Here is an 18,460-nt window from a genome sequence, read left to right on the forward strand (position 1 = left end):
CCACAGAGGAGTCTGTGAGTGGTCTGGCGAAGAAGTGGGCAGGGGTCTTTGGGTGGGAGTGGGACCAAGGGGAACTCTTCCCCCCCCTTCCTTTCAAAAGTCTCTCCTTGCTTCAAAACCTGCAATGTTTTCAGAGCCAATGCTGTCTTTCTCCCTTTAGACGACCTTAACATTGCCGGGATCATTGGTGGCGTCTTGGTGGTGCTGCTCGTCCTGTTGCTGATCACGGTGGGCATCTGCTGTGCCTACCGGAAGGGCGTCTTTGTAATCAACAAACAAAATGGAAACAGGTAACACCTAACAAGCACACTTTGCTGCTGCTGCAACACTTGCCTGAGGATCTTTCCGGTAGCCACTGCCACCATTTATCTTCAGTCATCCTCTCTTATAATATCTACTGCCTTTGATAGTGGGGGATTCTTTAATTTGATAGAAAAAATCCAAATATTTTAAAAAATAAAGAGGCTTTATTGTTTCACTAAGAAATGAAACAAACACTGATCCTTTCCAAGAAATGCACAGTTCAAAGCACGAGCAGTTACAGTTCTCTGCCCTTCAGACCGAGTCCGTGTCTGCCTCTTCCATGGCGGGTAACCTCCAACTGACTCTGTTCTGAGATCCATGGAACTCTCTCTGACATCCCCAGGACATAGCAACAGTTGCCTTGCAGACCTCGCTAGCCCCCAGACCAAGCCACATATAAAGACATAAGCAACTGCTAACCAGGCAGTTCTTCACAGTAATCCACAAGCAAGGTGGAAACAGGTAATCCTAGACAAGCCCACTTTGCTGCTGCTACATTTATCTGAGGATGTTCCGGATCAGAGAGAGGAAATGTGCAATTAAGCCAATCTGGCTGTGTGTTTAGGTCCAGATTCAAAGTTAGGCTGAAAGTTCTCAGGAAAGATGTTTCGGATGACTGAGGAGGTGGGGTTAAGGGGCAAAAGAGGGGCCAAAACTACCCATTCCCCTGGGGCAGTTCTTGAACTTCATGGTGGTAGAACGTAGAGGTGGAAAGACCAAGCTGGAATGCCCCCTCCCCTCATTCAGAGGTGGGCAGTTGGGGTGAAATTGGAGAGAAGTCAATGTAAACAGTGCTTCCTTTTCTAGAATTAGAGGTGTATTTTTGGAAGCTGGTTTGCCTTTTGTCCCAAATTTCACCCACATTTATTTATTGTTGAATTTATATACCGCCTTTCATTAAAAATAATCTCAAGGCGGTTTACAAATGTTTAAAAAAAATACAGTAAAATGACAATAACAATATTAAGCTAGAAATATAAAAACAAACCAAATTCAAAATCTATGAAATACAAGCATAAAAACGATACATGGGTAGAATTCCCCCACCTTTGAATGAGGGGATGGGGCATTCCAGCTCGGCCTTGCCCCTTTGGCATCAGGATCTCCCCTCTCCAGATCCGGTGGAGAGAAGCACCGAGGGGAACACCAGTCTTGCGAGCCACTTCTATTCCTTGGGGGTGCAGAGAGCGCCTCCCTTCTTCCCTGCACTGGGCTTTTGGAGCATTCGGAGGGTGGCTGTCCTTTTTATCACCACCCCTTATAACGAGATAGGGGTGGGATGACCTGTTTCTTCAGCCGGAAGTGAACGCTGAATGTGTGCAGGCTGGCCATTGGGAGGAACTCAGACCTGCTTGGATACTTGCAGGGCAGGATGGAGAGGAGGGATGTGAGGAAAATGAGGCCGGAAGCTCTGCACCCACATCCTCGTTGGCACCCCTGCAACCCTTGCTTACTGAGACGCTGGCCAGGGGTTCCAGTCTGGGTGTATCCTGGGATGGGTCAGTTTCTGTGTCATGTCAAAGCATGGGAGTGGATGGCACAAGGGGCAAAGACAGGAAGCAGGTAATTAATTGTATGCATTAAGGTTTCGGAGAAAAACAACCCTTCCTTGCGGTTCTGTAGAGCGGAAGCTGCTTCTAAGGCAGGCCTGTCTGAGTACAAATGGACCCACTGGTGGATGGGCAGCACAGCTCAGAAGAGCTGTCGCCTGGTGGAATTTGGGGAACTGGTGATCCAGTTAAGAGCCTCCCACCCCCAACCCTGGCCTCCCATGCCCAACCCCCCAGTAAACCCCCCTCTTCCCTTATTTCAGCTACAAGACTCCAGCGAAACCAGATGGTGTGAACTACATCCGCACAGATGAAGAGGTAAGAGGTGTTCAATGGGCCAAATGTCAGTAGTATATCAACCTAGAAAACCAGTGTGGGTGCAGTGGGAAGATGTGGTTTGTGTTGAGCGGTGCATGGAAGGTTATAGCCTCATGGGGACAGAGGAAGCTGCTTTATACTGAGTCAGACCATGGATCCATCCAGCTTAGTATTGTCTGCACTGGCTGGCAGCAGCTCTCCAAGATTTCAGGCAGGAGTCTTTCCCAGCCCTACTTGGAGATGCTGCCAGGGATTGAACCTGGGGTCCTCTCTGCCACTGAGCTCATCCCCATCCCACAGGGTTTGACTATCAGATGGAGTGTGTGGGTTGCAGCTTACAAAGAAGGCTTCTTTGCAAAACTATCCTGACACTCTTTTCTGTGCCTCTGTTCCAGGGTGACTTCAGGCACAAGTCTTCCTTTGTGATATGAAATGCCGAGAAATTGGATTTTGCCCACCAGCAAGAATGGAGTGTGGAAAAACCCTCCCCCCCTGGGATTTTTTTTAAGACGAGCAGATAATGAACGACGTGTACGTGGAAGTGTTTCGAGAAAAGGGGTGGGTGGGGGGGAGCCATGCACACTTGTGGGTGTGCAAACCTGATTTTTACTTTTTTTGCCAAAGTCAAGAGAAGGTTAAGAAACAAACAAAAACCAAACCAATCTCTTCCTCCTTAGAAGGTTCCGCCCAAATCACTGGGATCTCTCCTGGCGGCAAGGAGACGCTTCTGAGCCTTCAGTAGGAGCAAGTGATGCCATCAAAGTGTCTGTACCCCGCCCTCGATCCACAATCTGCCATATAGCTGGCGGTTGTGAAAGCTGCCTCCTGCCAGGAATGGACAAACTGTCTGGCTGCCTAAGCTGACGAGGAGGAACAATCTTAGAAATTGGTTTGCGCATCTTGGTTTGCTATGTATCTCGTTTGTGTACAGTGTTCCGATGGCAGCAGAATGACATTCTCGCCCCACAAGGAGGTGAAAGCGCGTTTTGCCGGCTTGAGTGCCGGGCAGCCCGGCCCTGTGGGCCAGTGGAGATCGCCCCTGCTGGGCCAGAGAAGCTTTCCTAGTTGGGATCCTGTGCTCTTCCCGCAGAAGCAGCACCAAAAGCACAACACCACAAGGTCTGGCTTAAAGAAGAGAGGCGGGCTATGACGACGACTGCCACTCCCAGAGTCCCTGGTCTCCATAACGCCTCTGACGTCGCTTGCCAACAATGCCACCCCATGAGCCATGCATGAAAAGCACCAATCAACATACAGCAATGGAAGGAACACAATGATGTTGGTATAAGACCCCAGCCCTCCCCTCCAACACACACACACACACTGCACAAGATGGCTGCCATTAACAAATCACAGCATATTGCATTTATACCAACCCAAACAACGTCGAGCGTTTCTTCCTTGCTTTCCACGCCATTGCGACTTCACATGGGCCTAGGTCTCTCTAAACGAGTGAACTTGGTTCTGCAGGTGAGTGGGGGCTCAAGTGGCTGAATGTTGCTCCATACGAAACAACAACAACAACAACAACAAAAATCCGTCCACCGAGAAAACTAGCTTGTCAGGGAGAAGACACACCTCAAACCAGTCACCCTGGCATGCTAGCTTTCTGCATGCAAAGACTGCTGTTGTGTGGAGGACGAGTCAGTCATGTGATTCCTTACCTGCAATCCAAAGCGGTAGAGCCCTGACACAGGGTCACCACCTCTCTTAAAACTAGACTTTGGATTTATCACTTGTGCAAGGATTTAAGAGCAATCCCTTCGTCATCCAGTGAGTGCGACTTGAGCATAGGACTGTGCTGACAAACTGCCTGGGTTGGGGGGGGTGTGTGTTTGTGTGATAAAGCTGCCATCTTTTCATGGGAGGGCGACATGTAATGCCATCTTCCCGTTCTCCAGAGGGCTGATCTGACACCATCGGCTCTGCCTTGCCAGGTGCTAATGCCATGGGATGGTGACAGGTGGGCTGTGCCCTCCTGCCCCACTCCCTGGCTTGGGGGATCCCCATGTTGAACAAACTCCGTTGTTCAAAGCAACTGAGGAAGCTGCCACAGGAGGAGGGGAGAGAGATACACCCACCTTGTTCGGAATCTCCTCTCCATGGCTCAACATCTTCAGCCCCAGGGGATGGATTCCTTGGTTTCCACCCAAACAGCCCTGGGCACCCCTCGCTTTGAACACAAATCTGCATTTGGCAGTCTGGCTCACAGGGTGCTCCTTTTCAGGCCAGTGTTTGCCCACAGATGCCCAGCCTTGGTCAGCCTGAAATGTGGACCCTCTTGCGCGTGAATGACAAAAATCCCAACATGGTACTAGGACCGGAGGCAAAGCTTTTCTACTCTCCCTGTTCCTTCTTTTGTAGAATTCCACATTCTAAATTTTTTGCAAAGATATATTTTGATTACTTCCAAAAACAAAACAAAGGGGTTAATGTTTCTATTTAAAATGTAAATAGGTTGGTAGGCCAAACAGTGTTAAGTAATAATGTAGCTTTTTCTTTTTTTTAAAAAAAGGTGTGTTTTTACTTTGAAAACTACAGGTGAGCATTTCTGTGCCGATTCAGACCATATCAGTATTGTTACAAAGAGCACAGAACCTACACAGCTGTACAAGACAAGCATGAAAACACCTGTCCCTTCCTCCTTTTGGCTCATCAGAGAATAGATGTAGACAGAGGAAGGAAGAAGCACTTAAATCAGGGTTTGTCAAACTTGGGTCACCCAGATGATGTTGGACTACAACTCACATCACCCCCAGTCACAATGGCCAATCATTGTGGCACTGGATGGATGGGAGTTGTAGTCCAACATCATCTGGGGACCCAGGTTTGAAAACCCCTAACTTAAATTTTTCTATAAGCAGGAATACTTGTTTCTCTTGCTCTTGGTATTTCCACTCTTCCTGCAAAATGATGGGCTAGGATCAAAAGAGCTGTTCAGTTAATTCCAGGTAAGGCTTATCTGAAGGGGGTGGTGGTTTGGAAGTGCAGAAAAATGTATTCCACCCTTGCTTTCATGATTGTTGGCCATTTTTTATTCAGAAACTTCTGTCCTGTGCTTCAGAGGAAGCTTCTCAGGGTTTTGAAAAGGTTTTGAAATGGCAGGACATTTGCCACCAGTAAGGCTGTCTCAAGAGCTTTTGCCCTACTTCGCTTCCCTTCTGAAAATCACAGGAGAATCTCGGACTTGGGCGTGCAGTCCCGGTCACTGACTTTCTCCCTGCTTACTGACTTGTGGCGGATCGCGTGAAGCCGTCCACAGCATGGTCCAACCAGCAGGACATTTTAACAAACCTCTTCCCCATCACTTCCTTGGAACAAATCTCAGCTCTTTAAAAATTCCTGTTGGAAACTGAGAAGAAAAGGTGATGTGGAAGTACTTTATAAAAACGGAACCAGCTTTTTGTTTGTTTGCTTGAAGCAGCTATAGGGGCTTTCATCACCTGTACCTGTAAGCAGCTGATTCCAGGTGAAGCTTCTGTTCCACACGAGGGATTTAAAATGGGCGGCCAGAGTGATTCTGCTCCATGACGGGAGGAAATGGTGTGGTGCTTCTTTCAAACGACCAACAAACAAAATAATACAGCAGACTTTTTAAGTGCTGGTGTTTTTTAGCTGCAAATTTGATGGTCTTAACTTTGGGTGCAGACAGTATTATTTTCTGCATATTTGATTTTGAACTGTGTTCAGTTTATTCTTGTTCTGTATTAATCCAGCCTTGGAATATCTGGCACACCGAAGCTCCCCCCGCCCTTCCTTTCTTCAGGGGATTTGGAGAGGTTGTTGGTGCATTTAATGTCTGTACAGGAATTTGGAGACCTCTCCTTCCAAGTTAAGGTGGCAGCCATAAGCAAAGGGCACCTCACCAATGCATTAACACTGCCGCCATCTTGTTTTGATTTATCCTTGGCTACCTCTAAGAGGCGTTCAACCAAAGTAGACTTCTTAATCCACTGCCAAAATGTTTTCTTCCTCTAAATCTTACCAGTGATGGAATACGGCTCTCCCTTCTGCCTTAGTTTGGCCAATGTCTCTGTTCTAGGATGACTTGAGGATGTCTAACGGAGATTTCCTCAGTATTAGAACCATTTATCCAAAAGGAGGACAGGTACCTCCCAGCCTTGAGGTATGTCTGTAGAGCCAATGGAAACCGAATTAACTGCCGTGGTTTGCAACCTGGATCCAAGAGATGGCTCAGCCTCTCCTCAAGGATTTGTTACGCCATCACAGTTTCGTTAGCAGCCAGCCAAGAATTGGACATGTCTTTGAATGCTCTCACTCATGTAAGGCTGAGTAGCGGTTTCTCTTGTGGGGCCCACATGATTCATGGGTCTGGTGCACAAATGCAGAGCAAGACTGAGGGCTTCTGGGCTGAAAAATGCAGCCCCCGGCATGCTCTCCCCCGCTACTTCGGATATCATGTAGCATCTCAAGAAGAGAAGAGCACTTAACATTCCTTCCTCAAGTAAAGAGCTTTCTTTAGTTGGAAGCTCTTTACTTGGGGAATGGGGGGGGGACAGCAAAAAACCACCCCACCCTTCAATTCTCTAGTTGCCACCAAAAGTGGAACAGTCCATCCAGTCATCTGAGAACTCTGACAGTCTCGGGCCTGGCTCACGCCTGCAGGAAAATGGGATGGAAAAGCCCAAGGTTGTAGAATGGACTGCATCATTTTAGAGGTTCCTCTAGATGTTGCCGAACTACAACTCCCAGCATCCCCAGCCTCAACACATAGCTGGGGATGCTGGGAGTTGTAGTTCTGCAACATCTGGAGGAACCCAGGTCGGGAACCACTGATGTAGGGCAATTCTCTTCTGCCTCGTGAACACAGCAAGGAAGCACTGATCAGGAGCTGGTCCCATGAATTCTGCCACTGGCATTTCTTGGAAGGCAGCCATGACAGTTAATCCAGGTTGTTTGTTGTATGGAAGTGTGCTGAAGATTCCCTTTGGTTGCTCCTCCTTCTTGGAAACACCACCCAGATATTATTTTGGGGTTCAAAGAATGCACCAACCGCCTCTCCTTAACAGGACAAGGGACACCTCCCCTGAAATAGCTCCACAGAACTCTTTGTAAATATTTGACCTGTTTGTACTAATGTATTGCATTTAACTTTGCCAAGAATGTTTTACATAAATACCCCAGTAGTGTGTGAGCGTCTTTTGGAGGGGAGGCTTCTAACCAAAAGGGGATCGAAGATGTCCCAAGGCTACGAACCTGCTTTTGATTCCAGGTGAGGCAAGACGAATCCTGGAGCCTACAAAGGATCTGTGAGGATAAAGCTGAACTGCTATGAAAACAGGATTCTAGTTACTAGCAACTGGAGCTGGGGAGGAGTGGGTTTGTTCTGTGCTGGCTTTACAGATTCCTGGGTGGAATTAAAGTGTAGCCTAGCACCCGCTTAGGCCCAAACCACCCCCGGAAGCTCAGTAGAACACTCCCTGCAGATGCTAAGATTTTCTCCCCCTTTCTCTTCCGCACACTTAAGATTCAACAACTGCAGAATCAACTGATTTGCACATGTGAAGTCGCCATATCACAGGACTTGGGGTTCTCAGGTGGTTGTAGGCCAGGGTTTGGGGTGGGTTTTTTTGGTTCAACATCAAATTGCAATAGAAAGGAAATTTGGTGTTTTGTACTCTGGAAGGTATTCTCAGCAAGTCTACTAAAATCAGAGTGGGGCATTGGGGGGGGGGCAGGCTTTTTGGGCCACCATTGCTGGTTTTTACTCAAGGTGATAGTAAAATGCACATATCTGATCCTCTGTTCGTCCAATTCATTCAGAACTTGCTTGCCTATCCTAAAACTTACTTTGGATTAGACAGATTGCACTGTTAGGCTAAGATGCTCTCAAATTGCTTGCACCAGGAATATGCAGAAATATGCCACATGTGTTTACATAAGGAAATGGTACACCCCCCAAAATAAGCCTTGGGTCACTTAAAATCACCCCCACTGCCACAGGACCAGAAGATTCTCCCCTACAAGATATAGTAGCATCTCTGAAACATCCTCAGTTGTTTGGGAGACAAGATCCTTGTAATTTTTATGAGACCCCTCTTGGCCAAGCAAGGCTGATTCTGGACCTTACACTGTTTACATATGAGGGGAAATGAAAACAGTAGGCAAGGGAGAGTCAGCCTCAGAAAACCAAAACAAAAGCTAGGAAAAGCAAGTTTCGAGTCCAAGCAAGCAAGCAGGCATGACTCTGTTCTATATTTATTGTGCATACAATTGTAGCAGCAGGAATTAGGTCCATGTCTCAAAGACAGGAAATTATCCCTTAAGGCACAAACAGGGGGGGTTGTGTATGTAAGAAGTCCTTCATATGTTGAGATTATTCCTCCGGCCAAGGCAAGTTCTCTCTGCAGGACGACTTTTGGCATGATTCTTTGGAGAGGTATGTGTGGAAACTGGAACTGAGGACACACCTCACTCTTGTTTTGGAGAGGAAAGGATGGGTCTGGTTCCTGGTTGCAGAGAAGCCCGTGCATGCATTAATCTTCCACTTGTACCCAGGCTCTTTTGAGTTCTCTTTCCAATCACAGCTCTTTGTTCTTTCAACAGAGGACAATCCAAAAGAGCTCCTGCCTTAAAAAAAAAAAAAAAAAACTGGCAGGAAGGAGCTGTCATTGGAAACAAGAAAGCCCAGAGTAGGGACAGATGTTGCTGCATGGTGAAGATTCTAACCGAATCTTTTCAACATATTGGGAAGCTCTGGGATAATGGCTAGACTGTCCCAGCCAGCACAGTGCAAGGTTCTGTCTCTTAGAAATTCCCAGATAGAACACACCATTCTTAAAAGCAAACATGATGTATTGTTGCATGTACAAAAAGAAAACATGAATTTACATGGACTGAAGCAGTGATCTTCCAACATAACAGTGGGGGAAGAAGGGATATCAACATGATTATGCTTCTGTACAAAAGCCAGCTGGGGCAGGCACACAAGATCAATTGGTTGGCTTCAGAGGCGGCTTGCGGCTGGACCGCCTCAACCCCATATTTGAGCCACTGTTTTTCAGCCCTGGGGAGCTTATCTTCCACCGCGGAGGCTGGGATGATCTACAAGATGATGCAGAAAAGAGATTTAGAAAGGAGAGTTTAAGGGGGGTGTCGGGGTCATCGGGGGCTCAAATGAGCAAGGGTGTTTTGGCTCGGAGGCTGAAGCTAATTTGGGCAGCTTGTCAACGAGCAGGGAGAAGAGCGTCCTCACTCAGGAACTTCACCAAATCACATGTCCTTTCTCTTCCTCTCTATACTGCACCACCTACACGCAGCACAAGCTATCTAGCGCCTAGTATGAGTCCTGCTGTCTAATGCTTCACACTTCTGCCAGTGCCATTTGTGTTTGTAAATGAGGGGAGTGCACATGTCATCCTACACATTCCACCGGCAGGAGCTGAGTCTTCCCAAGTTGTAGGGCTGACCCCAGTCCAGACATCTGTTATACTCACGGCTTATCGGGCGCCGTCAAGCAGACCACTGCTCGCTGTGGATCCTGGCCTCCCATTTTGTCTACAAGTGGAACGCCCAGAACGTTAATATGCTTGAGGTTTTTCTCAACAGAATCTCAACATCATAACAAGAGCGAGTTACCTTGAGCTGAAGCCGGGGTGTGTATCAGACCAATATAGCTGACTCCTGCCCCAAAGGTCACGTTGTCAATCGACTCTGAAACACACACAAAGGACTAGTCACAAAGGCTTACTTGGGGGGCTTGGGGGCTTAAGGACAAGACATTCTGGTATGAACTCATCTGCCTACTTTCCTTTCACTATAATCTTAACTGCGAATTGCCATCTTCACATTAGCCCAAGTCAGCCTCAAATGTTTGCACATTCACCATCGTGAATTGGGACAGATATCACCACAAACACCACCACTGAGGAGTCTTTCAGTGTTCTAATTTTTCTCATCTGTGTGCGGAATGAGTTTTGTTCTGGGCAGCAGTCTCAAGGCACATGCATTCAGAGTGTGATCTTCCCGATTCAACCTGAGCAAGATCTAAAATTAACTGAGCAGACATCAAACACACTTGTGAGCACATGCGTATGAGCTCGCCTTCGAGGGAACACTGGTCCTCACGTGTCCCTACGGCTGGAGCAAGTTTGGTTCAGATTGGCCCAGGCATTGCAATGGCCCCGCTTTAGGCTACTGGAGTGCCACAAATGGCTGGGTGGGCGGGCGGGCGGGCTGGCTACCCATAACGTTGGTTGGGCTGGTAGCTTTTCGGGAGGAGTCACAGCTCGAGAGTAGGACACCCGTTTTGTATGCAGAAGGTCTCAGGGACAATCCCTGGCAGCATCTCCAGCGAAAAGGGCCAGAAAGGCCTTTGCCTAAGACCCCTGGAGAAGGCAGCCCCCCATGTTCCTATGAGCTCTGGGGCAATACCAGGCCGCCCCATCCACAGGCCAACAGTGCCAAGGCCCCCTGCCTCACACTCCGCCTCCCCTTCTGGGCTCACTGGGGATGGTGGTTTTAGGCTACTACTAGTCAGCAGCCACAGCATGCGAGCTGCAGTTTGAGGGAAAGGAAGGGAAGAGTGGCAGGCTGCTCGGAGCCAGGGAGTGGCAGGCAGGTGAAGTGCAACCCACTTGCATCCCATGGTGCAAGTGCCACCTGAGGCCACTGCCCTGCCACATCTGTGAGCTGCCCCTGCTTGGAGGCATGTACCTGTATGAACTTTGGTCTGTCTAGTTCAGTATTGTCTACCCAGACTGGCAGCAGCTTCTCCAAGGTTGCAGGCAGGACTCTCTCCCAGCCCTCTCCTGGAGATGCTGCCAGGGAGGGAACTGGGAACCTTCTGCATGCAAGCATGTGGGTGCTCTTCCCAGAGTGGCCCCATCCCCGAAGGGGGATCTCTTCCAGTGCTCACATGTTGTCCCCCATTCAAATGCAAACCAGGGTGGACCCTGCTTAGCAAAGGGGAAATTCACACTTGCTGCCACAAGACCAGCTCTCCTCACTTATTTGCCAAAAGCAGAACAGAAATGCACTCGCTACTGTGGTGGTGGTGGGCTGCCAAATGACATTTGCTATTTTTCCCAAACTAGATGATGAAATCAAGGAAAATTGCTCCCCAATCATTTTGGGGGGCCTGGGGGTCACTGCCACATTGCTGGCAAACGCAAGCCAGGCCACCTCAAGCAGCAGCAACACAACATTGTTGGTGCTGCTGGGAAGTGGACCAGGGATGTCAAGCTTTGCCCCCGCCCCAGGGGGTGCGCAGTCCCCTCCCCAGCATATGTCGCTTAAGTGGAGCATCAGCGCGAGCCCCTGGGCGGAGGGGAAGGCAAGATTTTCTCGGCTGTGGCGTCCCAGGTCTGTTTGCAAAGCAGACGATGGCAAGTTAAGGACATCTGGTGTTCACATGGAGGCTTTCCAGCATAGCCAAGTCAGGGAAAGGCATCTGCTGGGTAGCAGGGAGGTCAAATCGCTGCAGACAGCTTACTGTTGATAGATTTGAAAAAATCGTTGCTGGCCTGAGGTCTCCGGCAGGGGCCTTTCCCGGCGCTGTTACCTGGGATCCCCTCTCTATGGGGCACTGAGCCTATGGGGCTCTCTGCATGCACAGCAGGTGCTTTAGCACTGAGGTTAGGTTCCTCCCAGAATAAAGGTAGTCTCTGGCTGGCTGCACCAGGATTCGAACACAGAACGCGACGAATGCAATCAGAGAGAAAGGACTGTGACCCAGATATTGCACCACATCTACCTCACAGGGTTGTTGTGAGAATCGACGTGGGAATAGGGACAAAGTTTCACAAATGCCGCCCTGAGTTTGTTCGGGTTAGTTCCCCAGCCAGCAGCGAGTGACACAGCAGGGGAAGAGCCCTCCGGGTGTGCTCCATCAGAAGGGTGGCACTTGGATGTGGCAAGGGAGGGCCAGTGGAAAGCCTCAAAGCCAACCCACCCACCCACCGCCGCCTCCAAAGCAGGAATGCCTACCCCCCACGTCTAGCCTCATCTCCAAATGACCCACAATGAACTGCTGTGGAAACTTACTCTCGGGGGTGCTGATTGCCCGGCCTTCCAGGGCAATGTTGGCTCCCAGGGACTGTTGGTTGAGGCTGCAGAAGGATGCTAAGGGAAGGAAACAAGTGTCAGATGTGGCCAGGGCCTCCTGCAAGACCAGCCCTGGACCCACAGCTGAGGCCCCTTTCAGAGCTGCTTGCTGCTGCCCTGCTCTGCAACACCGTGTCCCTGCGGATGGCTTACCTTGCTTACTGCCCGGCCTGCTTCCCGGGGACACAGGCCTTTCTCCCACACTCCTGCTGCGCTGCTTGTTAGTGGCCTCCACGGCCTTTTTCGCCGAGTTGAGGATGGCCAAAGTGTTCAGGGACACATGCCTACGAGGAGAGAGACGGGGCAAGCTCTAAAAGGCGCCTGCTGCCCATCACAAGCTGCTGGCTGGATTCACCCCGCTGTTGGGGATCTGCTCCAAAGCCATCTGCTCACACCTAGAGCCGTTGGCTGCCTAAAGGACACGACGGCTTCGGATGCCGGAAGAGCACCAGCTTAACACAACACACGTATGAATAGGTGTGTGTAAAAACCCCGGTGCTGAAGCTTGCAATTTGACCAATTCTTTGGACGGATGACGTGCTACAGCTGGGAAGCCTTTATTGTGCGCACTATCTGGTTGTAAGTGTTTAACCCCCCCGCTCCCAGGATAGGCATTCTTATCCCCGTATTGCAGAGGTGGGAATGAGAGAGAGAGAGTGAGGCTGACCTGAAGCCAGCGAGTGATTTAGGGTGGAGATGAACTGGGGCCGCACCATAGCTTTGTATAAGGGCATTATAAAATTAGCAGTGTTATTTTCAGTCTCCTTCCTAATGATCCCTAGCATGGAATTGGCCTTCTTGGAGACTCTGCTCTCGAGACTAGAAGCCAAGGCCAGCAGGCTAGGCTTCTAGTGACAGGATCCCACCAGGAGAAAGATGGCCGTGTTCCCCAGCGGATGGAGCTCCCGCACTGTCCTCAAGGAGGCAACACCGCAGAGAGTGTGTTACAGAAGCCTAGCAGTCAAGGGAGCAAAAGCATGGGTGGCAGTTGCCAGGTCCAAAGCCGAGAGGCAATGGCTGAGCTCATGGAGAAGCCACGGCAGCCAAGTCCCCCATACCTGGGCCGGGGCTTCGGGAGGTTCACTCTGGGGGTAGCAAATCCAACCGGGACCAGAGGCAGGGGAGGCAATCTCACGGGCAAGGAGTCTCTTCTGGCAGCAGGAGAGTCCTCTTTGTCTTGGTCACCTGGAAGCGCCGCTCTCTCCGAGCTGGGAGACTTCTGTCAAAAGAAACGGGGCGTGCCGAGAGTCCATTACGAACCCCACCTAGTGTGCAGAAGGCTTGACATGGTGTCATTCGCCTAACTCCTCTGCAACAAAAGACATCCTTTGACTGCCAGTGAAGTGCTTTTAGCCTAACCGCTCTATGAGGCAGGTTAAAGCTGAGAAAGAGGAACACCCGGGGGTCTTGGGGGGTCTCCAAAGCACAGCAACAGGAGAAAAGGGTGTGAGTGCCACGCGGCGCAGAGATCTCAATTAAGCACTGTTTTTTCCTCTTCCCAGGGATGGACAATTTGGGGTGATGCTAAACAGAACTGCCAGCACCCTCCCTCAAGGAGGTCTCCCAGAATTCTGAGGGGCAGGGCAGAGAAGCTGCAGGAGTGGTCTGAAGCCAATCTAAACTTGCCGCGCTGTCCAGGCTGGTTCTTTATATGCCACTGCGCAAAAGAAAAGAGCAGCAGCCGGATTGGCCCATGGGCTATTTTGGAGTGGCTTGGGGATTGGTTGGCTCGACTAACAGGTAGGCCAGTGGTCCCGGTGGTTAGCAGAAACATCAGGGCCTCCTCGCTGGGGCTGGTACCTGCACTGCTGCACCAAGGGCTTCTGGCTCCACAGGAGGCTCCTGGCCTTGGCCCGACTCCCTCTCCAGCTGCTCCTCGTACGTCTTCATGTCGTACTCCAGCTCAGCCGCCAGCTGCTTGTCTGCAGCAAAGAACTCCTGGATTTCGTTGCGATAATCCTGCATCACCTCCTGGAAGAGGCAAGAGGGATGGAGGCTGTGGGAAGAGGGTCAAGCTGATGCTCTCAGGCTGCAAACGCTACGCGGGGTGTACTTGCTGCCCTAGGAAGGCAGCCTCGAGGGCTGGGGGCCCTCTCTGCTGCACACTCTTCTGCCTTGGGGCAGTTTCTCCTCTGGCCTGTAGAGCCAGGCCTCCTCATGTCCCAGGCAGGACCCGAGTAACGAGGGCTTGTACCGGTTGCCCACCAATGACTTAAACCACAGGTAGGCAACAATGGCAGCTGGGGATGATGGGAGTTGTAGTCCAGCAACAACAGAACCACCACGGTTGCCTACCTCTGAGTTGGGCCAACCAGTTCAAGCTTCTCCTTGAAAGTGAACCCCAAGGCTTCTGGCCATACACCCAACCAGGAACACAGGAAGCTGCCATATACCAAGTCATTGGTCTATCTAGCTCAGTATTGTCTTCACAGACTGGCAGCGGCTTCTCCAAGGTTGCAGCCAGGAATCTCTCTCAGCCCTATCTTGAAGATGCCCACCAGGGAGGGAACTTAGAACCTAATGCTCTTCCCAGAGCAGCTCCATCCCTTAAGGGGAATATCTGACAGTGCTCACACATGTAGTCTCCCATTCATATGCAACCAGGGCAGACCCTGCTTAGCTAAGGGGATGTCATGCTTGCTACTACAAGACCAGCTCTCCTCTCCACCAAAAGAGAACATGAACAACCAACAGGCTACATCAGGCCCATCAAGACCCTCAAAGCCATCTCCTTCGTCTTGCTTAAGAACATAAGAACTTTCCTGGATCAGGCCCAAGGAAGCCCATCTCGTCCAGCCTCCTGTTTCACACAGTGGCCCACCAGATCCCTCTGGGGAGCCCACTGGCAAAAGGTGAGGGCATGCCCTCTCTCCTGCTGTTGCTCCCCTGCAACTGGTATTTGGAGGCATCTTGCTTCTGAACCTGGAAGGAGCCTATAGCCATCAAGACTAGTAGCCATTGATAGCCCTGTAATCTATGCATTTGTCAAAGCCCTGCTTAAAGCTATCCAAGCTAATGGCCATCTCCACATCCTGTGGCAGAGAATTTCATGCATTATGTACTGTATTATATTTCTATATACCACCCTACCTATCAGCTCTGGGCAGGTCACAACATGGACACCAAGACAGTCAATCAGAACCCAAAACAACAATATAGAACAATTCAAACACAGTCTTAAAACCCCGCAAGGCCAGACCAAAGTACTAAGTTTTAAGGGCTCTCTTGAAGGCTAATAATGTTGCTAAGCCATAGACTCCTGTGGGGAGCGTATTCCATAGCCTAGGAGCAGCCACAGAGAAGGCCTGATTGCAAGTTGCCACTAGATGTACCGGTGGCAGCTGGAGGTGGACCTCTCCAGAAGATCTTAATTTGTGATGGGGATCATGCGCTCTCTAAGCTAACCCAGACCCAAGCCATTCTGGCTCAATTATGTGCCATGCGAAAGAGTCCTTCCTCATGGGATGACTGCATCTCAGATCCCACTGCTCATGCACTCTTAGAGCAGCAAGCAAGCTCACCATCACCAAGCGACATGGCACTTTGGCCTGGGGCGACCCAACCCACTGCTAACAGGTGGTGTTCGGGTCGGAGGCGGTGCCTAACTGCACAACTGAGCGGCAGGAGGCTGGCATAGAAACGTTACCCGGAGATAGTTCATGAGGTCTCTCAGTGCCGGAAGCCTGCTCTGCTCCAACAACGTCTTCAGCGAAGTGATGATCGGGATGACGTTCTCTATAAAATTCTTCTTTTGAACCTGTGCATTGAAAGGGACAGAGAGCGGAGAAAGGCCTACCCAATGAATGGGACGGCTTGATTCAAGGCAAAGACTTGGCATGCTGTGAAGGGCGCTCAGGATGGTGCCAGCCAAGCACAAGGACAGCTACCTCTTTAGGCCCTGTTTGCCAGAAGATGAACTGAGGCTGCCAACTCCTACTAAGTCAGACCACTGGCCCATCTGGCACAATAGGGATGTCACCAGGGACAGGAGGGAAATCGGTGAGTGGGATCTCCATGAAGGAGGGGAGTTGGTCCTTCCTTGCTCTCCACTGCTCCATGCTGTTACAGCACTCCCCTCAAGGACCTGTGTGCGGGTTCTCCTTTTTAAAGACACACCCAGCTACCCCGGAGGAACTATACCTGTGCACAGACCTTGGGTCGTGCACATGCCTACTGCACAACTTCAGCCCTCCTGCAGAAGCTGGACCGCAACTCTCATGACTACTGGCCACTGTGGCTGGGGATGATGGGAGATGTAGTCCAAGAGCAGCTGGAGAGCTGGTTGTGCAGTCCCCCCCGCCCCCAGGTCTATACTGTCTAGCAATAACTTCCCAGGTTCTCCGATCAGGCTCTTTCCCAGTGCTTCCTGGCAAGGCTGGACATGGAACTGGAGACCTTCTGCATGCAAGGCAGGTGTTCTATTGCTAAAGGGCTCCTGACTATTTATAACACTGCCCATATGGAGAACTGTACAGCAGCAAAGCTGACAAACTGCCCAGGTGCTTGGTTGCCAAGGCCTCTAAAAATTCAGCCCTAGCTCTGAAGGACTGGAATTTCCCCATTTCTAGCCCTGGCACAAAGCTCACTCCAGTCACTTCTCCAGGATACCTGTGGAGCTTCACTACTCACTTGGGAGATGAGTTTCTTCTGGGCCACCTGCATGACAACATTGGCCATGGCCAGCTCGCCTTCGTCTGGCTGGATGTCCTCCTCCGGCCTGGATCTCATGGCCGACAGCTTGATCTCCTTGCAACTCAGGATCTCAAAGGTATCTGAGAGCAGCTCACTGGCCTCCATGTCGAGAGGGAGGAGCCCATCCACAAAGCAGGCTGGAAGCAACATGGGAGGCAACGGTGACAAGCAGTACCTTCAAGCTGAAGTTTAAGTTAGGAGCACTATGGTAAAGTTCTGCATGATCTCTTCATGCAAATCCCAACAGTTACTTTTAGAATGCATCGAGGTGTATCCGTCCCCAAATTTCATAACCAAGCTTACCTATAAACTTTAGTTCGTGTGGTTGCATACATTTACCATTTCTGTGCCAAGGGCCCTAATCCCATATACGAAAATGCACACAAGCCACTCAAAGACCTGTGTCAACTGACTAGACCGTCAAATGGAGAGGATGCCCATGTGTGTGTCATAAGAATGCCAACAGAGGAATTCCACCCAACACATTTAGAAGAATGAGTAACCTCAGAGGAATCCTAGATTTTCCACCTTGAGAATATAACAGCAGCCCTGCTAGATCAGGCTCAAGGTCTATCTAGTTCCGTTTCCCATACTGGAAATCTAACCCTGTTTCACACAGCAGCCGACCTGATGCCTCTGAGAATCCCACAGGCAAGAGATGAGGGCATGCCCTCTCTCCTGCTCTTACTCCCCTGCAACTGGTATTGAGAGGCATCCTGCCTCTGAGCCTGGAGGTGGCCTATAGCCACCAAGACTAGTAGCCAGACCTGTCCCCCATAAATTTGTCTAAGCCCCTTTAGTCATCAAGCTAGTGGCCATCGCCATGTCTCGTGGCAGATAATTCCATAAATTATGAGGGGTGTGAAAAAGTACTTTTGTCGGCCCTAAAATTCCTGGCTACCTGTTTCATAGGATAGTCCTGGTGCTAGTGCTGGGAGAGAGGGAGAAGAACTTCTCCCTATCCACTCTTCCCACACCATGCATAGCTTTATAGACTTCGATTGTGTCTCCCCTTCACTGCCTTTTTTCTAAACTAACAAGCCCTGCACACCGGAGCCTTAACTTGTGGTGAGTGAGTTCTGTCCGAGATCATACTGGAACTGTGGGACGTCCCGGCCAACGTTTTCAGCCGCATTTCAGGGGTCCCACTGTTGGGGTGCAGACCTAACTAGGCAGCTGCAAACCAACAAGGGCAGTCTTGGAAGCACCCTCTAGGATGCCCCCGATCTGATGGCACCCACCGTCCACGTTTCACACCATGCATTCCATATCTAAAGCCATGGCCATACCCAAGACATTCAAGCTGATTTTTGAAGTGATGTTGAACCGCTGCTCGTCTGTCATGTGCTCCAGCAGGAACTTGTAGATGTGCGTCCGCTTCTCCTTGTGAGCTTTGCCCTTCAAGGAAAAGAGCGTCCTCTCCCTGTTGTAAAGGAGCACAATTCATTAAGGGGGACACTCACTCAAGACCTCTCTGGGTCTACTCTGCATTTGCACACTGAATGTAGCCAGAAGGTGTTTGGGCTAGAGTT

At 50.2% G+C, this 18,460-nt stretch overlaps 2 protein-coding genes across 5 annotated transcripts in view; one reads left to right on the top strand and one right to left on the bottom strand.

Moving 5' to 3' along the window:
* The window catches only part of JAM3 (junctional adhesion molecule 3), a 37,588-nt gene extending 30,278 nt beyond the window's left edge, over positions 1-7,310 (top strand). The window contains exons 7-9 of the mRNA XM_053269933.1: positions 161-290; positions 2,117-2,171; positions 2,567-7,310. Coding sequence (XP_053125908.1) covers positions 161-290; positions 2,117-2,171; positions 2,567-2,602 — 221 coding nt within the window. The 3' untranslated portion in view covers positions 2,603-7,310. The remainder of the gene's footprint in view (positions 1-160; positions 291-2,116; positions 2,172-2,566) is intronic.
* Positions 7,311-8,378: 1,068 nt separating this feature from the next.
* The window catches only part of NCAPD3 (non-SMC condensin II complex subunit D3), a 44,951-nt gene continuing 34,869 nt past the window's right edge, over positions 8,379-18,460 (bottom strand). The window contains exons 26-35 of one of the 4 annotated variants that reach the window (XM_053270188.1): positions 18,218-18,351; positions 16,866-17,065; positions 15,883-15,993; positions 14,037-14,207; positions 13,295-13,455; positions 12,390-12,520; positions 12,177-12,254; positions 9,771-9,845; positions 9,629-9,689; positions 8,379-8,758 (exon numbers count right to left, since the gene is read on the bottom strand). In XM_053270188.1, the coding sequence (XP_053126163.1) occupies positions 8,509-8,758; positions 9,629-9,689; positions 9,771-9,845; positions 12,177-12,254; positions 12,390-12,520; positions 13,295-13,455; positions 14,037-14,207; positions 15,883-15,993; positions 16,866-17,065; positions 18,218-18,351 (1,372 nt within the window). In that variant the 3' untranslated portion in view covers positions 8,379-8,508. Of the gene's footprint in view, positions 8,763-8,966; positions 9,237-9,628; positions 9,690-9,770; positions 9,846-12,176; positions 12,255-12,389; positions 12,521-13,294; positions 13,456-14,036; positions 14,233-15,882; positions 15,994-16,865; positions 17,066-18,217; positions 18,352-18,460 lie in introns of those variants that run through there. The other 3 variants (XM_053270190.1, XM_053270189.1, XR_008311150.1) reach the window with 3 other exon arrangements.

This window comes from Hemicordylus capensis, chromosome 8 (assembly GCF_027244095.1).
Source record: "Hemicordylus capensis ecotype Gifberg chromosome 8, rHemCap1.1.pri, whole genome shotgun sequence".
NCBI lineage: Eukaryota > Metazoa > Chordata > Lepidosauria > Squamata > Cordylidae > Hemicordylus > Hemicordylus capensis.